Genomic DNA, 18114 nt, shown 5'->3' on the forward strand with positions numbered 1-18114 from the left:
CTTGGTAAAGACACTTTGTTTGGAAAGAAAATGGCTGAGAAGAGTATCATTAACGTCTTTCTCACCTGCTCTCAGGACATCTACATAAGACAGTCCTTCAAAGTTGAAAAAGGTGGGTTGAAAACAAAATGTTTTTGAACTGTGGTGTTGGAGAAGACTCTTGAGAGTCCCTTGGACTGCAAGGAGATCCAACCAGTCCATCCTAAAGGAGATCAGTCCTGGGTGTTCATTGGAAGGACTGATGTTGAAGCTGAAACTCCAATGTTTTGGCCATCTGATGCAAAGAGCTGACTCACTGAAAAGATCCTGATGCTGGGAAAGATTGAGGGCAGGAGGAGAAGGGGACGACAGAGGGTGAGATGGTTAGATGTCATCATCGACTCGATGGACATGGGTTTGGGTGGACTCCGGGAGTTGGTGATGGACAGGGAGACCTGACATGCTGCGGTTCATGGGGTTGCAAAGAGTCGGACACGACTAAGCGGCTGAACTGAACTGAATACTGCCACTCATCCCAAATCCAGGCTTCCCAGGAGCCTCAAGCCCATGTCCTCACAATTGCCGGCTAAACACAGTTTAGAGGAAGAGGCAGGCTTCAGCATAGGCAAATCACTTACCAAAATGTGATTCCCCAAAGAACTTCCCAAATCTGAGGCCTTAGAATTATTACAGAGGCAGCCAGCATCTACAAGCACACCAGACTTTGTCTGTAGACAGAATACATGCTTCTTGGGTGTGCTGTTTCTCAGATGTGTGTCAGGGCTTGGGTGATTAATACAATGCAGATTCATATTTAAAAGTAACTGAATAGTGTAGGTTTTGGCCATTCTCCATCCACAGACCTAGAAGTATAATCACTCTCATGTGTGGGTCCACAATGTTTTTACCTTAAAAAGAGTCCATAAACACAATCAACTTGGAAAGCAGTGACCTCAACAGGGCTGGAACAGCTGTCACTAAACTCACATGCATTACTATGTAGAAAAAAAAACAAAAACCACAGGCCCACACTATAGCTTCGGTGACTCTTACTTAGTAAGAAATCTCAGGAAGTTTGATTACCCATTTTTTTCCAGAGACAAAAGTTACAAATCAGTAATGTGGAAAAATATAAAGAACATTCATAACACTCAACTGATTCAACTATAGAACTTTTAAAGTCCCTGTGAGTCAAAAATTCTCTATAAAAATTAAAATCACAAATAAACATAAGCAAAAGGGAAAATAAACATAAGCAAAAGGTTTAATAACCTTAATACATAAAGGCGTGGGTGTGTGTATACACCATACACACACATAGACATATGTCTTAATGTATAAGACAGCAGAGAGCCCCCAAGTTATAAAGGACATGAATAAAATGCATAGAAGTACAAATGACCAACAAACACTTTATAAAATCCAAACTCAGCAGAAGCCAAACATGTACAAAATTAAACAATTATATATCATTTCTAACCTATCGAACTGGTCAGAGATGCTTAAAAATTGTAATACCTAATAATGTCAAGAACCTAATGAGAAAGACATTTACATACTTTTAGTTTGAACATAAACTGGTACTGTATTCTAGAAAGAAATTTGGCCATATGTAACAAGGCCTTCTTTGAAAAATAGCTTCATCAAAGTATAATCAACATACAACAAATGATACATATTTGAAGTGTATTACTGATAAAATCTGTCATACCTATGAAATCATCATCACAATCAGGATGCAGACATATGCATCATCCCCCAGAAAGTTCCTTGTGTCCCTTTGTAAACCCTCCTTAGCCGTTCTTCCCACCCCCTCATTCCCAGTCAACTATTAAAACGCTTCCTGTCTGTGCTAGATTAGTTTTTACTTTTTAGAATTTTATGTAAATAGAATCATAGAGAATGTGCTCTTATTTGGTTAGCTTCTTTGACTCAGCAGAGTAATTTTAAAAATTCATCCATGAGAAAAGGGAACCCTCCTACACTGTTGCTAAGAATGTAAACTGGTGCAGCCACTGTGAAGAATAGCATGGAGGTTCCTTAATAAACTAAAAATAAAGTTACTATACAATCCTGCAATCCCATTCTTGGGCACACACATATCCAGAAAAGATGAAAACTCTAATTCAAAAAGATACATGCACCCCAGTGCTCATGGCAGCACTGTTTACAATAGCTAAGACATGTAGCAATCTAAATGCCCATCAACAGATGAATAGATAAGGAACACGTGGTATTTGTATACAATGGAATATTACTCAGCCACGAAAAGAATGAAATAATGCCATTTGTAGAAACATGAATGGACCTAGAGATCATCAAACTAAGTGAAATAAGTCAAAGAAAGATAAATATCATATGATATCATTTATATGTGGCATCTAAAAAAAATGATATACATGAAAGAGACTCATAGACATAGAGAACGAACTTATGGTTACCAAAAGGGATAGCAGGAGAGAGATAAATTGGGAATTTGGGATTAATGGATACATATTAGTATATATAAAATAGATAAACAACAAGGACCTACTGTATAGTATAAGAAACTGTATTCAATATCTTGTAATAACCTATAATTGGAAAGAAGCTGAAAAAGAATACATATATACATATATAAATGTATACATTTACATATAAATATAAATGTGTATGTATATATATATACATACACACATATAACTGAATCACTTTGCTGTACACCTAAAACATTGTAAATCAAATATACTTAAATTTTTTTAAAATAGATTTATCCATGTTGTTTCAGATAGAAATAATTTATTGCTTTTTATTGCTAAATAGTATTCCATTGTATGGATATTTCACAATTTGTTTATCTATTTTTCAGTTGAAGGGATTGGGGATATTTCCAAATTTGGGCTATTATAAATAAAGCTACTATTGATGTTCCTCTACAGGTCTTTGTATGGACATATATTTCCTTTTATCTTGAGTAAAAACGTGGGAGTAGAATGACTAAGTCATATGGTGGGTGCCTATTTAACTTTTCAAGGAACTGACAACCTCTTTTCTGAAGAAGTTGTACAATTTCACATTCTCATAAGCAATGTATGAGAGTTCCCCCCTCCATCACCAACGATTGGTATTGTTAGTGAAAGCAGGTATCAAGAGCTTTAAAACAGTAACAATTCTACAGTCTGATCTAGTAACCTCACAAGACCCCCCAGATATATGTCCAGCCCCTGATTTGTTGGGAGTTGCCCACAGTGTAAACAGAATCAGTGGATTTCAGAGCTGACTGGACACCTCCGACAAGGAAGCCTTTTGGAGCTCAAATTTCATGTGATTGTCTGGGAAATGATAAGCCCACCTATCACCTGAGGTCCTCAATAGAGGACTTCCAGACACGTCTACCCATAGGATCACATTCCAGGGGAACATACACACCTGAGGAAGACTTTGAGGGGATGAAGCCACGAGAGATCGATCTGCACTGGCGAGCCCCAAAAACTGGGAGACTCCCTAGCAACGAGCTTTTCCTGCCAGAACACAGCTGTGAAGTGCAGATTCCCGCTTATAGAGAAAGCCTTTCCCAAAGGACTCACTGATACTAAGAAAAAGGAAGAAAGTTATCAGTTGAGTCCCCAAACACTTGAACTGAATTTCCTTAAATTCAACATTCAGAGAGCTGCTTTCACTATCCAAAAATCCCCTAGCCTTTACAGCCCACGGATAGAGTTGAAGGCACATTGATCTTAAAAAACTCACCCTACTCTTGCCCCATCAACTTACAAAAGTCCTCATTCCTTGGAGATCCTCCACCTCTAACAAGTCCCTGAGGAGTGTCCCTTACAGGCTCATGGTGATAGGCCCACCTAGCAGCCACTGCGCAGGGCCCTCCATAGCCTCCCTCTGCCTTATCAATGTCCTCACCATGAGCTACAACAAAAGAGAGCCTCACCCCTCTTGCTTCTGACAGCACCCATCAGAACGCACTGACCCATGACAATATTCATGTCATAAGTGCTCTCTCCAGACACTCCCCCAGAGCCTACAGAGCCACCCACTTTCCATAACCACAAGGGAGAACGCCCCCTCCCTGATCCTACGTTACTCTGTCCTGTGGGCACCAGAGCATCCTCCAGCACTGTCATGACTCATGGGGTCCTTTGTGCAAACAGTAACTTCTGCTTCCATCCCTAAGCCCTCTCGTCATCAAATTTAAGAACTAGGTTAAGACCAGGCCGCAGAGCATCCTTTCCACCACCCTTGTCCTCTCCTTACTCTGCCCCAGGTGCTCTGGCCACCAGAAGTCAGCTCCTTCCTTTTAGGCAAAATCCAGAAAGTCACATAAATTGTAACTCCTGCAAATACAGAACTAAGTAGGTCCAAGACCTGTGTTTCCTGTTAGATAATTGCCACTCATATGGCCCAACTCTCCTCAGGTTCAATATGGGTAAACTGAACCCTTCCTGCAAACATAGCCTCCTCCCTACCACTATCCCCTGGCTGTGTCTGTTACCAAAATTCTCATTCTCCCCAGAGGTAACCAGACCCTCAGAGATCTCCTGCCTCCTCTCTCTCAACTCCACTCATGGTCACCAAGTCCTAACCTGTCTTTCCTGCTTGCTTCTCTCTTCCTCCGGCCCCAGTTCTACAAACCTCATACCTGGACAATGAGACAGCCCCTTACTGGCTTCCAGCCTTCCTCTCTCTCTCTCTCTTCCCCTCTGGTCCATAGCTGGCCCAGAGCTCAGTGAGAGCAAAGCCGCCAAAGCACCCCTCTGGTCACAGCCCATTCCACATGCCCACTGTGATGCTGGGATAGACAGTCACCCATAAGCAAAGTCATGTCCTATTACCCCATGAGCATCAGTAACAGCAGCCATCTACTATGCACCTGAGCCAGACTCTTTGAATACTTTATTTTACCAATCTTCACACAACTCTGTGAGGTAAAATCTATTGCTCCATCTTACAGATAGGAAAAATGAGATCATATATTTAAATTATTTTTCCTCCAAACCTATTATCTTTCCTCTAAACCTATTTGAGGTCTCAAAATTCTGTGAGAATCTAACAAAAACTATGGACCTCTCATCCAGAAAAATATATGTGCTTAAAAATTATAAGAAATATATGTGCATTATATGTAATATATTTATTATGGTGCATATTATGCATGCAATGCAAAGTCCTGCATCCTATTTCATGGGATGAGCAAATAGAGTGAAGGAACCCATATGCCCCCTGTTGGTGTACTGCCAGGTGAAGAATCCCAGCTTAACTGTCTTTAACTCTCCCTAGAAGCAGGCATCCAGAATTTTAAGTAATGGTCTTGAATGGCTGGGGTTATTTTTATTTTTCATCTTTATCTTTTAGCACATTCTATCCCCTTGGAATGGGACTAAGGCATCCAGCTCATGACTTTAAGGAAAGACAAGAAGGTGGGTAAGTCATTACACCCGAATTCCCCTAGAAAAGCATATTCCCATTTCCCTAAATGCGTGTGAGGTGTTTCCCCTGAGCAGCCAGTGTGGCTTTGGAAGAGATGAACAGAGCAGAGGCTGTCACTGCAGGGAAAGTAACCCGCAAGGTTAAGAAACCAACCACTTTCCTTCAAGATCAGAATTTAATCTGACTGGTGTCAGAAATACTTCCTGGTGGCACCAAGATTTAAACTCATGACACCAAAAGAACAGTGAATGTCCAGCTTTATAATAGCTAAAATGCCCTCGCCAGTCCCGGGTTAATAGGCTGCCATTCAGAACACAGGCTTAGCTGGAAACAAACCACAGCCACAACAAAACAAAACCTCTTCCTCTCCTTCTCACTCTCTCCTCCATCCATTCAAAATTTATTAGACACCTACTGGATGCTTGTGGATTCAGAAATGTCCCTGCTTTCAATGAGCTCACAGCCTCCAGGGAGAGATAGATGATTAAATGGATAATTATAGTGTCATCCGAATGTGGATAAATGGACATTATAAGGGACAGGTTAAATTAATCAGGAAATGGCCATACAATAGAGTCCCTATATACCCATTAAAAAGAATGATGCAGCTGCATATTTATTGACAGGCAAAAATCTCTTCAGTGTATTAAATGGAGGGGGAAAAGCAGATTGCAAAACAGTAGTTACGGTATTTTGCTCTCTGTAAAATTATATTTTATATACACACCAATGTTGAAAGGATGTTCACCAAATTATCTACCAGTTAGCTCTGAGTGGTATGTTTTCAAGTGATTTTTACTTTATCCTTCATGCTTTTCCATTTTGTTTATACAATTTAATCTTTTCAAAAGGAAACCTCTTTCTACGATAAAAATGAGAGGCACTCACAGCAGAAAATTCAATATGCTAAGTTCAGTAACGGAGATACTCTCACCCATAGACACACACGCAGCGAACATACCCCACTCACTTGGAGTGAACGATTCTCTAAGGATATGTGAAAGGTCAATGACTGTGTCTGGAGTTTTATTCCATTTGGGGGTTAGCTACCTATATGGACCAGAATTCTCAAACCTAAAGATCTTGGAAAATAAGAAAGGATACCAAATGGCCTGTAGTGTTCACTACCAACAACAATAACAACTTCCCCGTTCTGCAAAAGTGAGCTTCCCTTGACTAACCAAAGCAGTTTGCTCTTGATTCTGCTGGAATACCAACCCCCACCCCCACCATTCTGGCCAGTCCCTATGTACTCCAGCCCTCTGGACCAGTAAACCCACTGAGCCCTAATCCTCTCCGTCACACCTGCCTTCCCCACTCTCACACCCAAACAAGGCTGAAGGGGGGTGGTTAGGATCATCGATTCACTTAATAAATACTTACTGAGCCTCTCCTGTGTGCTTGGCTTCTGTCAGAAACTAAGGTGTAGAGATGAACGAAACAGGTACTGTCCCCATCTTCATGGACCTGGTGGGGGAGGGGATTGAAACAAAAGTCCTCTGGAGTTAAACTCCCTGCATCTAAGTCCTGGCATCCCGCTGACCAACTGGGTTATGTGGGGATATGGTTTAACCTTTCCGGCCTTCAGTTCCCCGTCCTTCCTTTCCTTTCCTTGCGTGAGTGCTCAGTCATCTCTGACTCTTTGTGACCCCCATGGACTGTAGCCCACCAGGTTCCTCTGTCCATTGGATTATCCAGGCAAGAACGCTGGACTGGATTGCCATTTCCTTCCTGGGGGGATCTTCCCAACCCAGAGTTTGAACCCGCATCTTCTGCATTGGCAGGCAGATTCTTTACCACTGGCCTCACCTGGGAAGCCACACTGTTAAAGGAGCTGTTAAAGGGGCATAATAACCCTCATTGAGTCGCTATGGGAATTAAATGAGATGATGCATGTGACATGCTTGGCACAGAGCCTGACACGGGGCAGCCCCAGATGAAGGTTAATTACTATTGTCACAAGCACTTATATGTGTAGTGAGTTGTGTAAATGAAGAGTGCTTAGAGAGCAGAAGCTGGGAGCTCCCAGCAGGGTTATTGCCTACCTTTCCAGTAACAGTGGCCCAACAGGATAAAGGAAAAATATCATCAGACTCGGCACCATCACTCTCTTTCATTAAAATCATGGTCATCAAGGATCCACAGCATTGCTGCAGTCTCCTGACCACATGGGCAATACTGAAAGGAAGGACGAGGCAGAATGTTAATATCTCTCCTAGAAAAATATATGGTAGGAGCCCCACCATGTTGACCTTTTCCACACAGAATATTTTGGTTAACTGGTCATCCTATTCCACCCCCTGCGGATCTAGAAGGCTATAAAGAGAGAGGGGGTGACTGGTCAGCCAGTTACATTTTTACTTCACCAAAAAGGTTGAGAGACTGCACAGTAAAGCACGGTGTATGGAGGAGGACAGGAACCACAGCGGCAGTCATGAGAGAGGAATGGGAGACAGTGGAGCTGCCCCACCTTGAACCCCTGGTCCTGAGCCAGGCTCAGCCCTTCTGCTGGCCTATTCATTCCAGGCACCAACATCTGCCCTGAATTCTTCAAGGTAATTAGCACCACATGTTATCAACAGGAAGCTGGTACCCATGGGCACTTGAGATAATTGTTCCACCACTGGCACGTCTCTGCCTACCGTGAAAGGTCACTACAGCCGACATAGTCCCACCACCCCCATCCCTCTCGTTAAATGAAAAAAGCTGTCCCTGCGACTGCAGTTCTATCAGTTCTTTGGTGCCGGGCTCAGGGCATCCATACAAAGGCTTCTCAGAGGAACACATGCTCCAGGAGTTTGTAGTGATTACTTCCTGTGACATTGCAAATGTGGCCATCCCCTCATACAAGCATTAGTTGAGGAACACAGCCAGGTTTGGTGGGTATGGGACCTGATGTGCTCAGAAGAAGAAAATACAATTGCATTAGATTACTGTGACCAAAACTGCTCAGGACCCCTGCCAAAGTCCGAGGAAGCATCTTCCAGAGAGCCAGTAGAAGTGGAAATCTCAGTGTCCTGGCCAGTCCTGCTCCAGGAAGGTGACTGAGCAGCAGTCTCCTTCCTCTAGATCTCTCTCCCCTCTCCTGTTCTCTTTTCCCTGACCTCACCCTGTTAACACATCCTCCTCCGGGTCTCACCTTGGCCAGCGCTTACCCCCGACGCCCCATAGCCCTCAGTCTCTCCAGGCTTGTCTGTCCCACCCCAATCCCTCCTCTCTCCCACCAAAGGAGAACCGAGAAGGAGCAGGGGTCCCGGCTGTCTTGTTCACCCCTCTCTACCTCCACTGTCCCAAACATCACTTAGTAAATATTTACTGAGTACATTTTGATCACACAGAGGGCATTGCTATTTGCTAACTGATGCTGTCCTGCTTTCCACTCCTTGTAACATGAAATTCAGGAGAATATTAGTCCCCAGGGAGACATAATCAACAAATTCTTTATTCCAGAGCAAACAGGAGCAAGAAGAATCCTAATTGTGAAGTGAGTCAGCAGCTGGAGGCCCCAGCACGAGTTTCTCAGCAGGCAGCCAGGTCCTTCCGTCTGCATGGAGAGCTGACGTCACCCACAGGTCAAGGCTTCAGACACGGCAGCAAGAAATGCAGGACTGCCCCCAGGCAGCCAGCATGTACTTGTTCTTCTGTGTGCCCAGTCCACGGAGACCTCCTGCACCTGGGCCAGAAACGGGAGCTCACCTTCTGCAGACACTGCCCTCCCACCTGGCCCCTCTAGTCCCACCCAGGTGATAGCTGCACCAAGTCACGGGGAAGGGAAACTTTAGTGGCTCCCCTGTCTTCTCCATCAGACCCCCACAAGTCCTCCCCTGCAGAGTGCTAGCCACACTGGTTTCTCTCCACCTCTAGGAAGTGCCACCCCCTGGCTCAGGGCCTCTTGGCTTGGTTAATGCCTCTGCATCCTTCATTTCGCCCTCGGTCACGCAGAGGGGCAAATCCCCGGGTGGTACCACACTCCTCTCCTGCACGCACTTTCTCCTGTTGTCATTTTACATCCAGCATGTGCTTACTTGGTTAATGCTGGTTTCCCCCACTCAACTGGCAACATCATGAGCACAGGGTCGAGCCTAGGTCTGCTTTGACTAACCACTTTGTCCCCTGTACCTGGCACTCAGGTGGCCGACCTAGGTGTGCATTACCCAAACTGAGTCTTAAGAAGATCCCGTTTGCTCAGTTAACAATGAGTGTCCTCAGAGGACACTGATGCTCAAACAGATGCCCGGTTTGAGCGTTAGTGTGCTCTCACCTCATGACATGTAACAACAATCTCATATAACAACATCAGCATGTAATACTGCCGTGTGTAAAACAGTTAGCTAGGAGGAAGCTGCTGTACAACACAGGCAGCTCAGCTCCGTGCTCTGTGATAACCTACACGAGTGCATGGGGCTGTGGGTGGGAAGGAGGCTCAAGAAGGAGGGGATGTATGTATACATATAGCTGATTCATGTTGTTGTACAGCAGAAACTAACACAACATTGTAAAGCAATTATATTTCAATTTTAAAAAATAAAAATAAAAAAAACTCCAAGGAGTGTTGTAAGAAAGAAAAGTATTCATTCAACTTTAATGCAGTGTTCCAATTTACCTGAATATGGAATCCTTTTCTCATTCCTTTCAATATCCTAGGAAGAATAGTGTACCTTAGAACACTAATTTGGGAAACATTATTCGGGTAAGGTTTCTGTTTTTAAATATCCTATTTAAACAGATTAGTGAACCCACAATTTTTAAAGAATCCTCTGAACCATAACAGTGAGAAGGACCTGCTGTTCCCAGACTCTCACTCCTGTCCGCCCCACCCCTGCCCTTCCTTCCCATGGTCCAGGCCATGCCAGCGTTGTGCCAAAACCACACTGATAGATGTGGACAGAAAGCTCCAGGCTCACATCCCTTGGGTTAAGTCAGGATGAAGAACAGGCTGGAACCTGTACAGGCCTGAAAAAGACTATGCTTTTCACATTCACAATCCTTTCGTATCACAGGTTGTCCACACAAAGTAAGAACAGAAATTGGGCATTTATACTCTTCAGATCGTGTTACTGATGTTGTCCTTTTTGTCTCACAAAAAACCTCAGTAGGCAGTAGGTAATTCTGATGTAATTTTTCTTATTTGAAAGAACAGAGGCACGGAAGCCGGCGGGGTGTGACTTGCTCAAGGTCACTCAGCCCTGGAAGTGGCAGAGCGTGAACAGAAGGACAGCTCTGTGCCTCTCTTCCCTCTGCACGATGAGGTCACCGTTTCTGACTAAAACTCTTCCCAGAACACACAGTTTCTGGCCCAACAAGTCTGCGAGCAGAGAGAACACAGGCAGGCAACCCCAGTTTATCATGAGCCCAACACATCGATGGCAGAGGCTGCAAACAGGTGGTCTCTGAGCTGAATCTAGTGGTTTTTATTCCGTCTAAAGAGTGGTATTACTTCTTAGCTGCCTGCATTCTAAAACCCACTGGAGACCTGGCCACCTGGGGACTGCATTCCTGTGGCACCATCAGTGGCACAGGGGACTCTGTCCTTCTGGACAGGCATGACCCTTCCAGCTTATTCCAGGCCCCCCAGCCTATGTCACTCATTTATTTACCTGCTGGGCCCTATGGGCACTGGAGTTTGACCCCTTGCTTTGTATGTGATGGTCTTGTTCACAAAACCACCAAACTTGGAAGTGGAGACAGAATGGAGGGGCACAAGGATAGCTAAAGAAAGAGGGGGAAAGCACCAAGAAGGACATTTTCTGAAGCCTGGAAGAACTAAAAAGCAAGTTTCTGCAACAAAGAGAAAATACAGATCTAAATTCCCTTTAACCAGCAGTCAAACATTTTAATATTTATGCCTAGACTTTCCCAGGCAATTTTAATTCACATGTGCTCTTTTCCTATAGAAAATAAAAAGGAAGACAGAAGGTACAGAATGTGAAAAATACTCAAAATGCCATCATTTAAATGTAATTGAATCCTTTTCAAAACACGGTGTCCGGTGAAGCCATTGCCTTGAGAGGTGTTTTGTCAGCTGCCCACACTACTCAAAACCCAATGAAAGCTATAAAAAGCACCTGCCACCTCAGTGAACTCCAGATTCATTCACTCTGGGCTTGGATTCTAACGTGGCCCCTTTGCAGCAGGAGCAGAGCTGGGAGCGACAGCTGAGGAACTTCTCAGGCCTGTGACAGGTGACCTTGTCACATTACATTTCAAAGCCACACACTGTGTGAGAAAGAGGCAATTCCTTCCAGGGCGGCTGCATCCCATCCCCAACTCTATCAGGCTGGGCTGGCCCTGAGAGGAGAATACTGATGCAGAAATTGCCAAGCACACTTTTTCCAAGTCCTTCAGAGTTCAGTAGTTCAAATTGGCTCTTTCTTCGAGTAAATTCACCTCGTATTGGCTATGGAATTGGCTGACTGGGCAAACATGTATGAGAATTAATTTCTCCTCAAAGTGAACTCTCGAGTCAGCCCACCTTCTAGGTTCAGGTTCACCGCTGTCTCCACCAGGGAGCCCTCCCCCAAGTCTCCAACCTTCCTCATTCTCACTTTCCTTCCAACTGCTGGGGTCCTTGGTCTTTTTAATACTTGGTCCGCTTCCTTGAATTATTACTTACCTTTTCTACATGGAGATCTTTGTGAGCAGCAGTTAAACAGGCTCGTCCCCCAGGGCAGAACAGGGCCTCCTACTTGTCTTTATAGAAACCCATGGTAGGTGCAGGAATGGCCACCTCATGTAGAAGACACTCTGGACGTGAGACTCAGGGGCTCCAAGAGTGGCAAAGAAAGCAGAAGCGCAGGGCTGGAGGACTACGTGGCTGAGAGGATAGGCATTTCAGTGGCCAATGGCTGGGGATTTCCCAAACCCTTGGCACTGCCTAAAACCTGGCACCCTGGCACTTCCCAAGGGAGAGACAGGACCCAGGAATGACTGAGGCTGAGCCTCTACCAGCCTGGTAGAATGGAAACTCAGATTTACAGAAATGAAACATGTCACACAGCTGAGCCTGTGAGCTGGGACTCCCCTTGGCCTCAAATCCAACTGAACGAATGACAGAGAAATAAAGTGTAGATTGTCATCCTCAATGCGGTGGAGGGAGGGATTGAGAACGTGTGGGAGGAAGCTGCAGCATAGGCTCTAGGAGCAGTGAATAAGGCATGAGTGGATCCCAAGCCTGGGGTCCGTGGAATAGGTTTGCTTATGAAACCACAGTGCCCATTTGGATATAATTTCTCTACTAGTCTCAACAGGTGCCCAGAACCTATTGTCAGTCCCCAGAACAAACCACTAGAGGCCACTTAAAGTCCCCAAGGAAGCAAGGCACCTTCTGAGTAGAGAATTCTGGTCCCAGGGAAGACACCAGGGTGCAAAACCATGCCATGTCACGCTGTAAGTGTCTGTAGCCCACAAAACATGCAGGATAGGAACCAAGGTCTCCAAATCCCCTTTACCAGCAAAAAGCGTACTAAACACATGGTTGAATCAAGAATGAATGAATATCCACAGATAATAAATGCTGGAGAGGGTATAGTGGGTATATACTTTTGGTAGGAATGTAAACTAATACAGCCACTCTGCAAAACCATATGGAGGTTTCTTTAAAAAGTAAAAATAGAGCTACCATATGATCCAGCAATTTCACTCCTTGGAATGTATACAGAAAACCAAAAATACTAGTTGGAAAAGGTGCATGTACCCCAATGTTCACAGCAGCACTATTTACAATTGCCAAGATATGAAAGCAACCTGTGTCCATCAACAGATGAATGTGTCCATCAACAGATGAAGAAGACATGGTCTATATATACAATGGAATGCTACTCAGACGTAAAAAGAGATAAATGTTGCCATTTGCAGCATGTTCACTTTACTTATGCTAAGTGAAATAAGTCAGAGAACGACAAATACCATACAATATCCCTTCTCTGTGAAATCTAAAAAATAAAGCAAATAAATGAATATAACAAAACAGAAATAGACTCACAGATATAAAGAACAAAGTAGTGGTTACGGGGGGCGGGGTGGGGAGGAGCAGGAAGGGGTAGAGGATTAAGAAGTACAAACTCTTATGTATAAAATAAACTACAAGTATATATTGTAAAGCACAGAGGCTTCTCTGATGGCTCAGACAGTAAAGTATATACTGTATAACACAGGAATATAAGCCAATATTGTAATAACTATAAATGGAATATAACCTTTAAAAATTATGAATCATTCTATTGTATATATGAAACATACAATATTGTAAATGAACTATACCTCAATAAATATACATAATTTCCCCACAACATGTAAATAAATAGAAAATTCACAAAGAAAGAACAACAACTTTTAAAAAATGAATAATTGAGTCAATCCACCAGTGAGGTCCCACCTGAACCTCTCATCCACTCAAGAAGTATTCATTCTACACCCGTTGCTACATGGCACACACCCTGCAAATGCCCTGGCACAAGAGCTACAATAGGAGCCAGGTAGACATGGACAGACACAGCCCCTGTCTTCCTGAGGCTTGCCCTCTAAATTGGGGAGAAGACCACCCAAAACTGACAAATGAACCGTTTCAGCTAGGGATCAATACAGATAAACAGAAGTAAAGCAAGAGAAAATTTTTAAATGTTGGCAGAGAGGTTATCTAGACAGTCACCTGCAGGATGGGTGACAGTTAGGCAGAGACTTTGTGAAGATCTGAGATGAGCGTTCCAAGCAGGGGAAGAGCAGGTACAAAAGGCCTAAGGCAGGAGTGAGTCCGCCAGAGAGCAGGAAGGCCCGTGTGGCTGACGGGAGGGAGGGCCATGGGAGGAGGGACTACACCACGCCACCACTTGTCATCCACTCGTGCTCAGGGAGCACGGCCACCTGTGCCTGTGCCAGCCCCAGAGGGAAATGTGAGTGGCAGGCCCACTGTGGCTGCTCCTACCCCAGACCTTAGCCTCTAGCACTAGTAAGACCCCACAAACCCTGCTCAGAGAGAAGACCCATGGAAGGGCGAAACTTCAACAAGATAAAATGGGTACTTTCCAGCCCAGAACTTTCTGAACATTACCTTTGGGTCCAACATTTATTTTTGCAACTAGCACAAAGGAAATTTTGTCTCAAAGGGTGAGTTACCTCTGTTCTATTCCTGCATCTGGGGAAGTAGGAAGTCCAAACTGTGCCTCAGTTTGAAGAAGATTCCAGAGCTCCTCTCTTCCCTGTTTGAATCACTGAGGGGATGCTGAGTCTTCAGATGGAAACATCAAGGGTGGACAAGTGGTCCTTAATTAGCCCTTGTGACTGGGCCTGCAGGGACAGTCTGCACCTATGCTAGAGACCAGAGACCGCCCTAGAAGGAGCAAGTCAGAGGGAAGTCCAGGGCTGAGGCCAAGGCTCATCAGTGCACCCCTGGGGTTCTCCTCCATCTCCCAGGCTCTCTGCTACTTCCACAGGCTGCTGACCACCTGTCACATGGAGCCTTACTGCAGCCTCACCTCTCACTTCACACTGCCCAGAACACAGGCCCAGTCGTGACCTCGCTGCTCTCTGTGTACAACCTTAAATGGCTCCCACTACTCTAGGAACAGGGCCCAAGTCCCTTTCACAGTCCCGTCCCTCCCACCATCCACTCCAACACTCAGTACAGCTGCACCAGAGTTTCTCACAAACCTGGGACTGTGCTCACAGCAAGAGACAGGTTTTTCAGGAGACCCAGTGCACACACCCACACAGGATTGTGAGACACAAGTTTCAAGAGATGCTGATCCTTAGCATATATAACCCTCAACGTTTTTGACTCCAGATTATTCTATTTGCTTTTAAAGCGGTCATGACACACTAAATTGATTTCATGACCCGCTAACAAGTCATGAACCACAGTTTGTTAAACAATATACAAGAGGGATCCTGAAGTCTATCTGAGTCATCGTTCCCTCTTGTCCCTCTGAGATTTTAATACAAGCAATTCTTTCTGGTGGAATTTCCTTTCTCTTCCCCATTCCCCCTTCTTCTTGCTAATGCTGTTGTTTTCAGTCTTGGCTGCACACCAGAGTCACATGCCTTAAAAATGCCCAGTTCCCAGTGCCCCTGATCTCATGTAGTTGGTCACTATGGGGTCCTGACTTCCCAATGATTCTCAAGCACAGCCAGGGGTTAAAAAGTCCTGGACTTACTCCTAGGTAAGTCTTCAAGTTCATCTGAAACATCTCCTCTAGGAATCAGGAAACAGCCTCTCTCTCCCCACTCCCACTCTTTCTCAGTAAACACACACACACACACACACACACACACACTCCCTGGCCCAGTCTCTGTAGCACCCACCATATGTTACTGTGCTTGGGGTTTTGTCTGTCTCCCTTTACGTGAGTGGCTTGAGGGCACAGACTGTCACACCTTATCCCTGTAAACCCATGGTGCTCAGCACACAAAAGCTTGTCAGGAAATATCTGTTACCTGAACCTGTGAGGAAGGTCCAGTCATGATCTCAGTTTACAGATAAGGAAACTCATCCACAAGGTTACGTAAATGAGCCAGTGTTGTACAGCTAGAAGTGGTAGAGGTGGGATGAGATCAGTTCCAAGATCAGGGCCTGCTGACCAGCACAGTAGCTTTCCGTCATAGCCTGAGAGATAAGAGTTACAGTAAGTCCACAGACCCAACTCACACAGCTACTGCCAGTCCATATGGATGAAGATCCAAAGAAAGCCATTAGGTCACATAGTAGGGCTATTCCCCCGCTGGGTCTTTTCTGGCCCTGGGTTCACACAGCATCCTCCAGGGACTTGGCCTCTAGTCCTCTTATATTTCTACCCTTTCCTCTCACCAAGGATGCCCCAACTCAGACCCCCACACTGGTAATGCTAGTTGGACACTTGTAAGCAGACAGTCTCAGAACACGACTCATCCCAAACTCATATTCTCTCTGCTATCACCCAGTCTCACCTCCTCCTCACTCTCTTAATGTTTCCAGTTAACTAAGTTCAAAATATCCCAGCCCCAACATGGCTGGCTGCCTGCCTCCTCCCAGGCCCCCACACCATATCATCCTGGTAGTCACCTGGTCTCTTATCATTTCCCGTGCCCTACTTCTCAACCTCACCATTCTCTTGGCCCACAGCCAGCCTGCCCCCAGTTAATCCCCACTTTCCCCTGGACTGCAGGAGTGGTCTCCATACATCTTTCTGTTTCCAGGTTCTCCCCACCTATCAACCCCTGACAAATAGGATGCCTGACAAATCTTCCCAAGCACATATCTTCCCTATTCAAAATCCCCATTGAGACCACACTAGCCTACACTGGTAGATAAAACTCCAGTGGCAAATCCACTGCTGTGATCTGATAGAACGGGGTCTTTTCAGCCACATCTCAGCACGGCTCTGCCATGGGTGCCTGTGCCACAACTAACAGGTCTGCCAGGTATGTCACTTCTCAGATATGCCTCCTACTCACACCCATCCAGGCTCCAGTACCACCCAATTGCAGGAAGGGCTCAAGGAGAAATAATATCTCAGGAGGACCAGCCCAGTAAACCAGATGACTGAGACATTGACTCCCTACTCTCCATGTTAGGACCATGAAATTGGGTCATAGCTCAGGTTCATTCACAAGCTAAAAGCAGGGCCATGGGATCATGAAACCTTGGCCACGTCAACTGTGAGAAAAGAAGGTGGTGATATTAATAGTAATGGTTTCTAGCAGGGCCATGAGAAGGTGACTATGGATAGGGTAGCACGAAATTACTAGAGTAGGAGGGCTGAAGCCTGGAGATCCACCAGGTCATGAGACCTCTGAGGGCAATAGGGGAAGGGAATATTGATCCCTGATATGCCCTCAAGTCAGTTACACTTTCATAAGGGGAGGAGGTTCTGCCAGGATGTCTGTCTTCTCAACTAGGTAAGACTCAGAGGTCTTGAGGGAAACATTATTCAGAAACATCCTCCACTCAGCAAAGCTTTCTTTCCTCCCAGAGCTTGGAGAGGTTGGGACCATGCCTCCTCCACCCCACAGCACACAGGGAATCGATCCCTAGGTGTCCCATCCCAGGGGGCCCCCAAGTCAACCCCTTTCTCTCCCACGCCCTGTCCCTGACTCAGACCTGATGCTACCTTGCCTGGATTCAACTGATTGGGGTCCCTACTTTGGCATTCCAAATGCCTAATTGGGAATAATTATAACTCTTAATTATACTTCAATCATTACATACCAACACCGCAGCTGCTTTTAGGTTTTTTTTTCATTAAAGCAATGTTTTCAAGAGCCTGTTTAAAATGAAGGGAAAAAAGCTACTGAATAATCATTTATAATTTAAAAGTAAATAAGAACAAATTATGTTCATGTTTGTGAAACAAAATGCTCTATCTAATCCAGTTAGTTATTAACCTAAAAGTCTCCTTGAGTCACCTGGAGCTTCAGACTCAGGCACTAGACTCAGAGACTCTGAATTTGATTACAGCATTAGTTTCCAGTAACCATAGACCCAAAGATATCTTGTGTCCATAGATCCAAAAGCTGTTTTTTCCAAGAAAGAATGGTAAGGAAAAGGGCGGTCAACTCAGAAGGATGACACTGACAGACAAAAAAGCAGGTGACACAAAAATAATGCCATGCACTGATAGATCACTTCCCATCTTGAAGCACATACTCAGATGTATGGGTGCATAACCCCAAGCCTCATTTTCTCAGTGGTTCTTAACCTTTTCAAGATAAAGCTGTGAAAACTTGTCTCCAGAAAAAGGCACTATA

At 44.8% G+C, this 18114-nt stretch overlaps 1 protein-coding gene across 1 annotated transcript in view; it reads right to left on the bottom strand.

Moving 5' to 3' along the window:
- SPOCK1 (SPARC (osteonectin), cwcv and kazal like domains proteoglycan 1) overlaps positions 1 to 18114 on the bottom strand; it is a 653451-nt gene that overhangs the window by 593854 nt on the left and 41483 nt on the right. The window contains exons 2-3 of the mRNA XM_081500638.1: positions 7443 to 7575; positions 6781 to 6864 (exon numbers count right to left, since the gene is read on the bottom strand). Of these exons, the coding sequence (XP_081356764.1) occupies positions 6781 to 6864; positions 7443 to 7529 (171 nt within the window). The 5' untranslated portion in view covers positions 7530 to 7575. The remainder of the gene's footprint in view (positions 1 to 6780; positions 6865 to 7442; positions 7576 to 18114) is intronic.

The sequence above is a fragment of the Giraffa tippelskirchi genome, chromosome 6, assembly GCF_054371585.1.
Source record: "Giraffa tippelskirchi isolate mGirTip1 chromosome 6, T2T-mGirTip1v1.2.pri, whole genome shotgun sequence".
In the NCBI taxonomy this organism is placed as follows: Eukaryota; Metazoa; Chordata; class Mammalia; order Artiodactyla; family Giraffidae; genus Giraffa; species Giraffa tippelskirchi.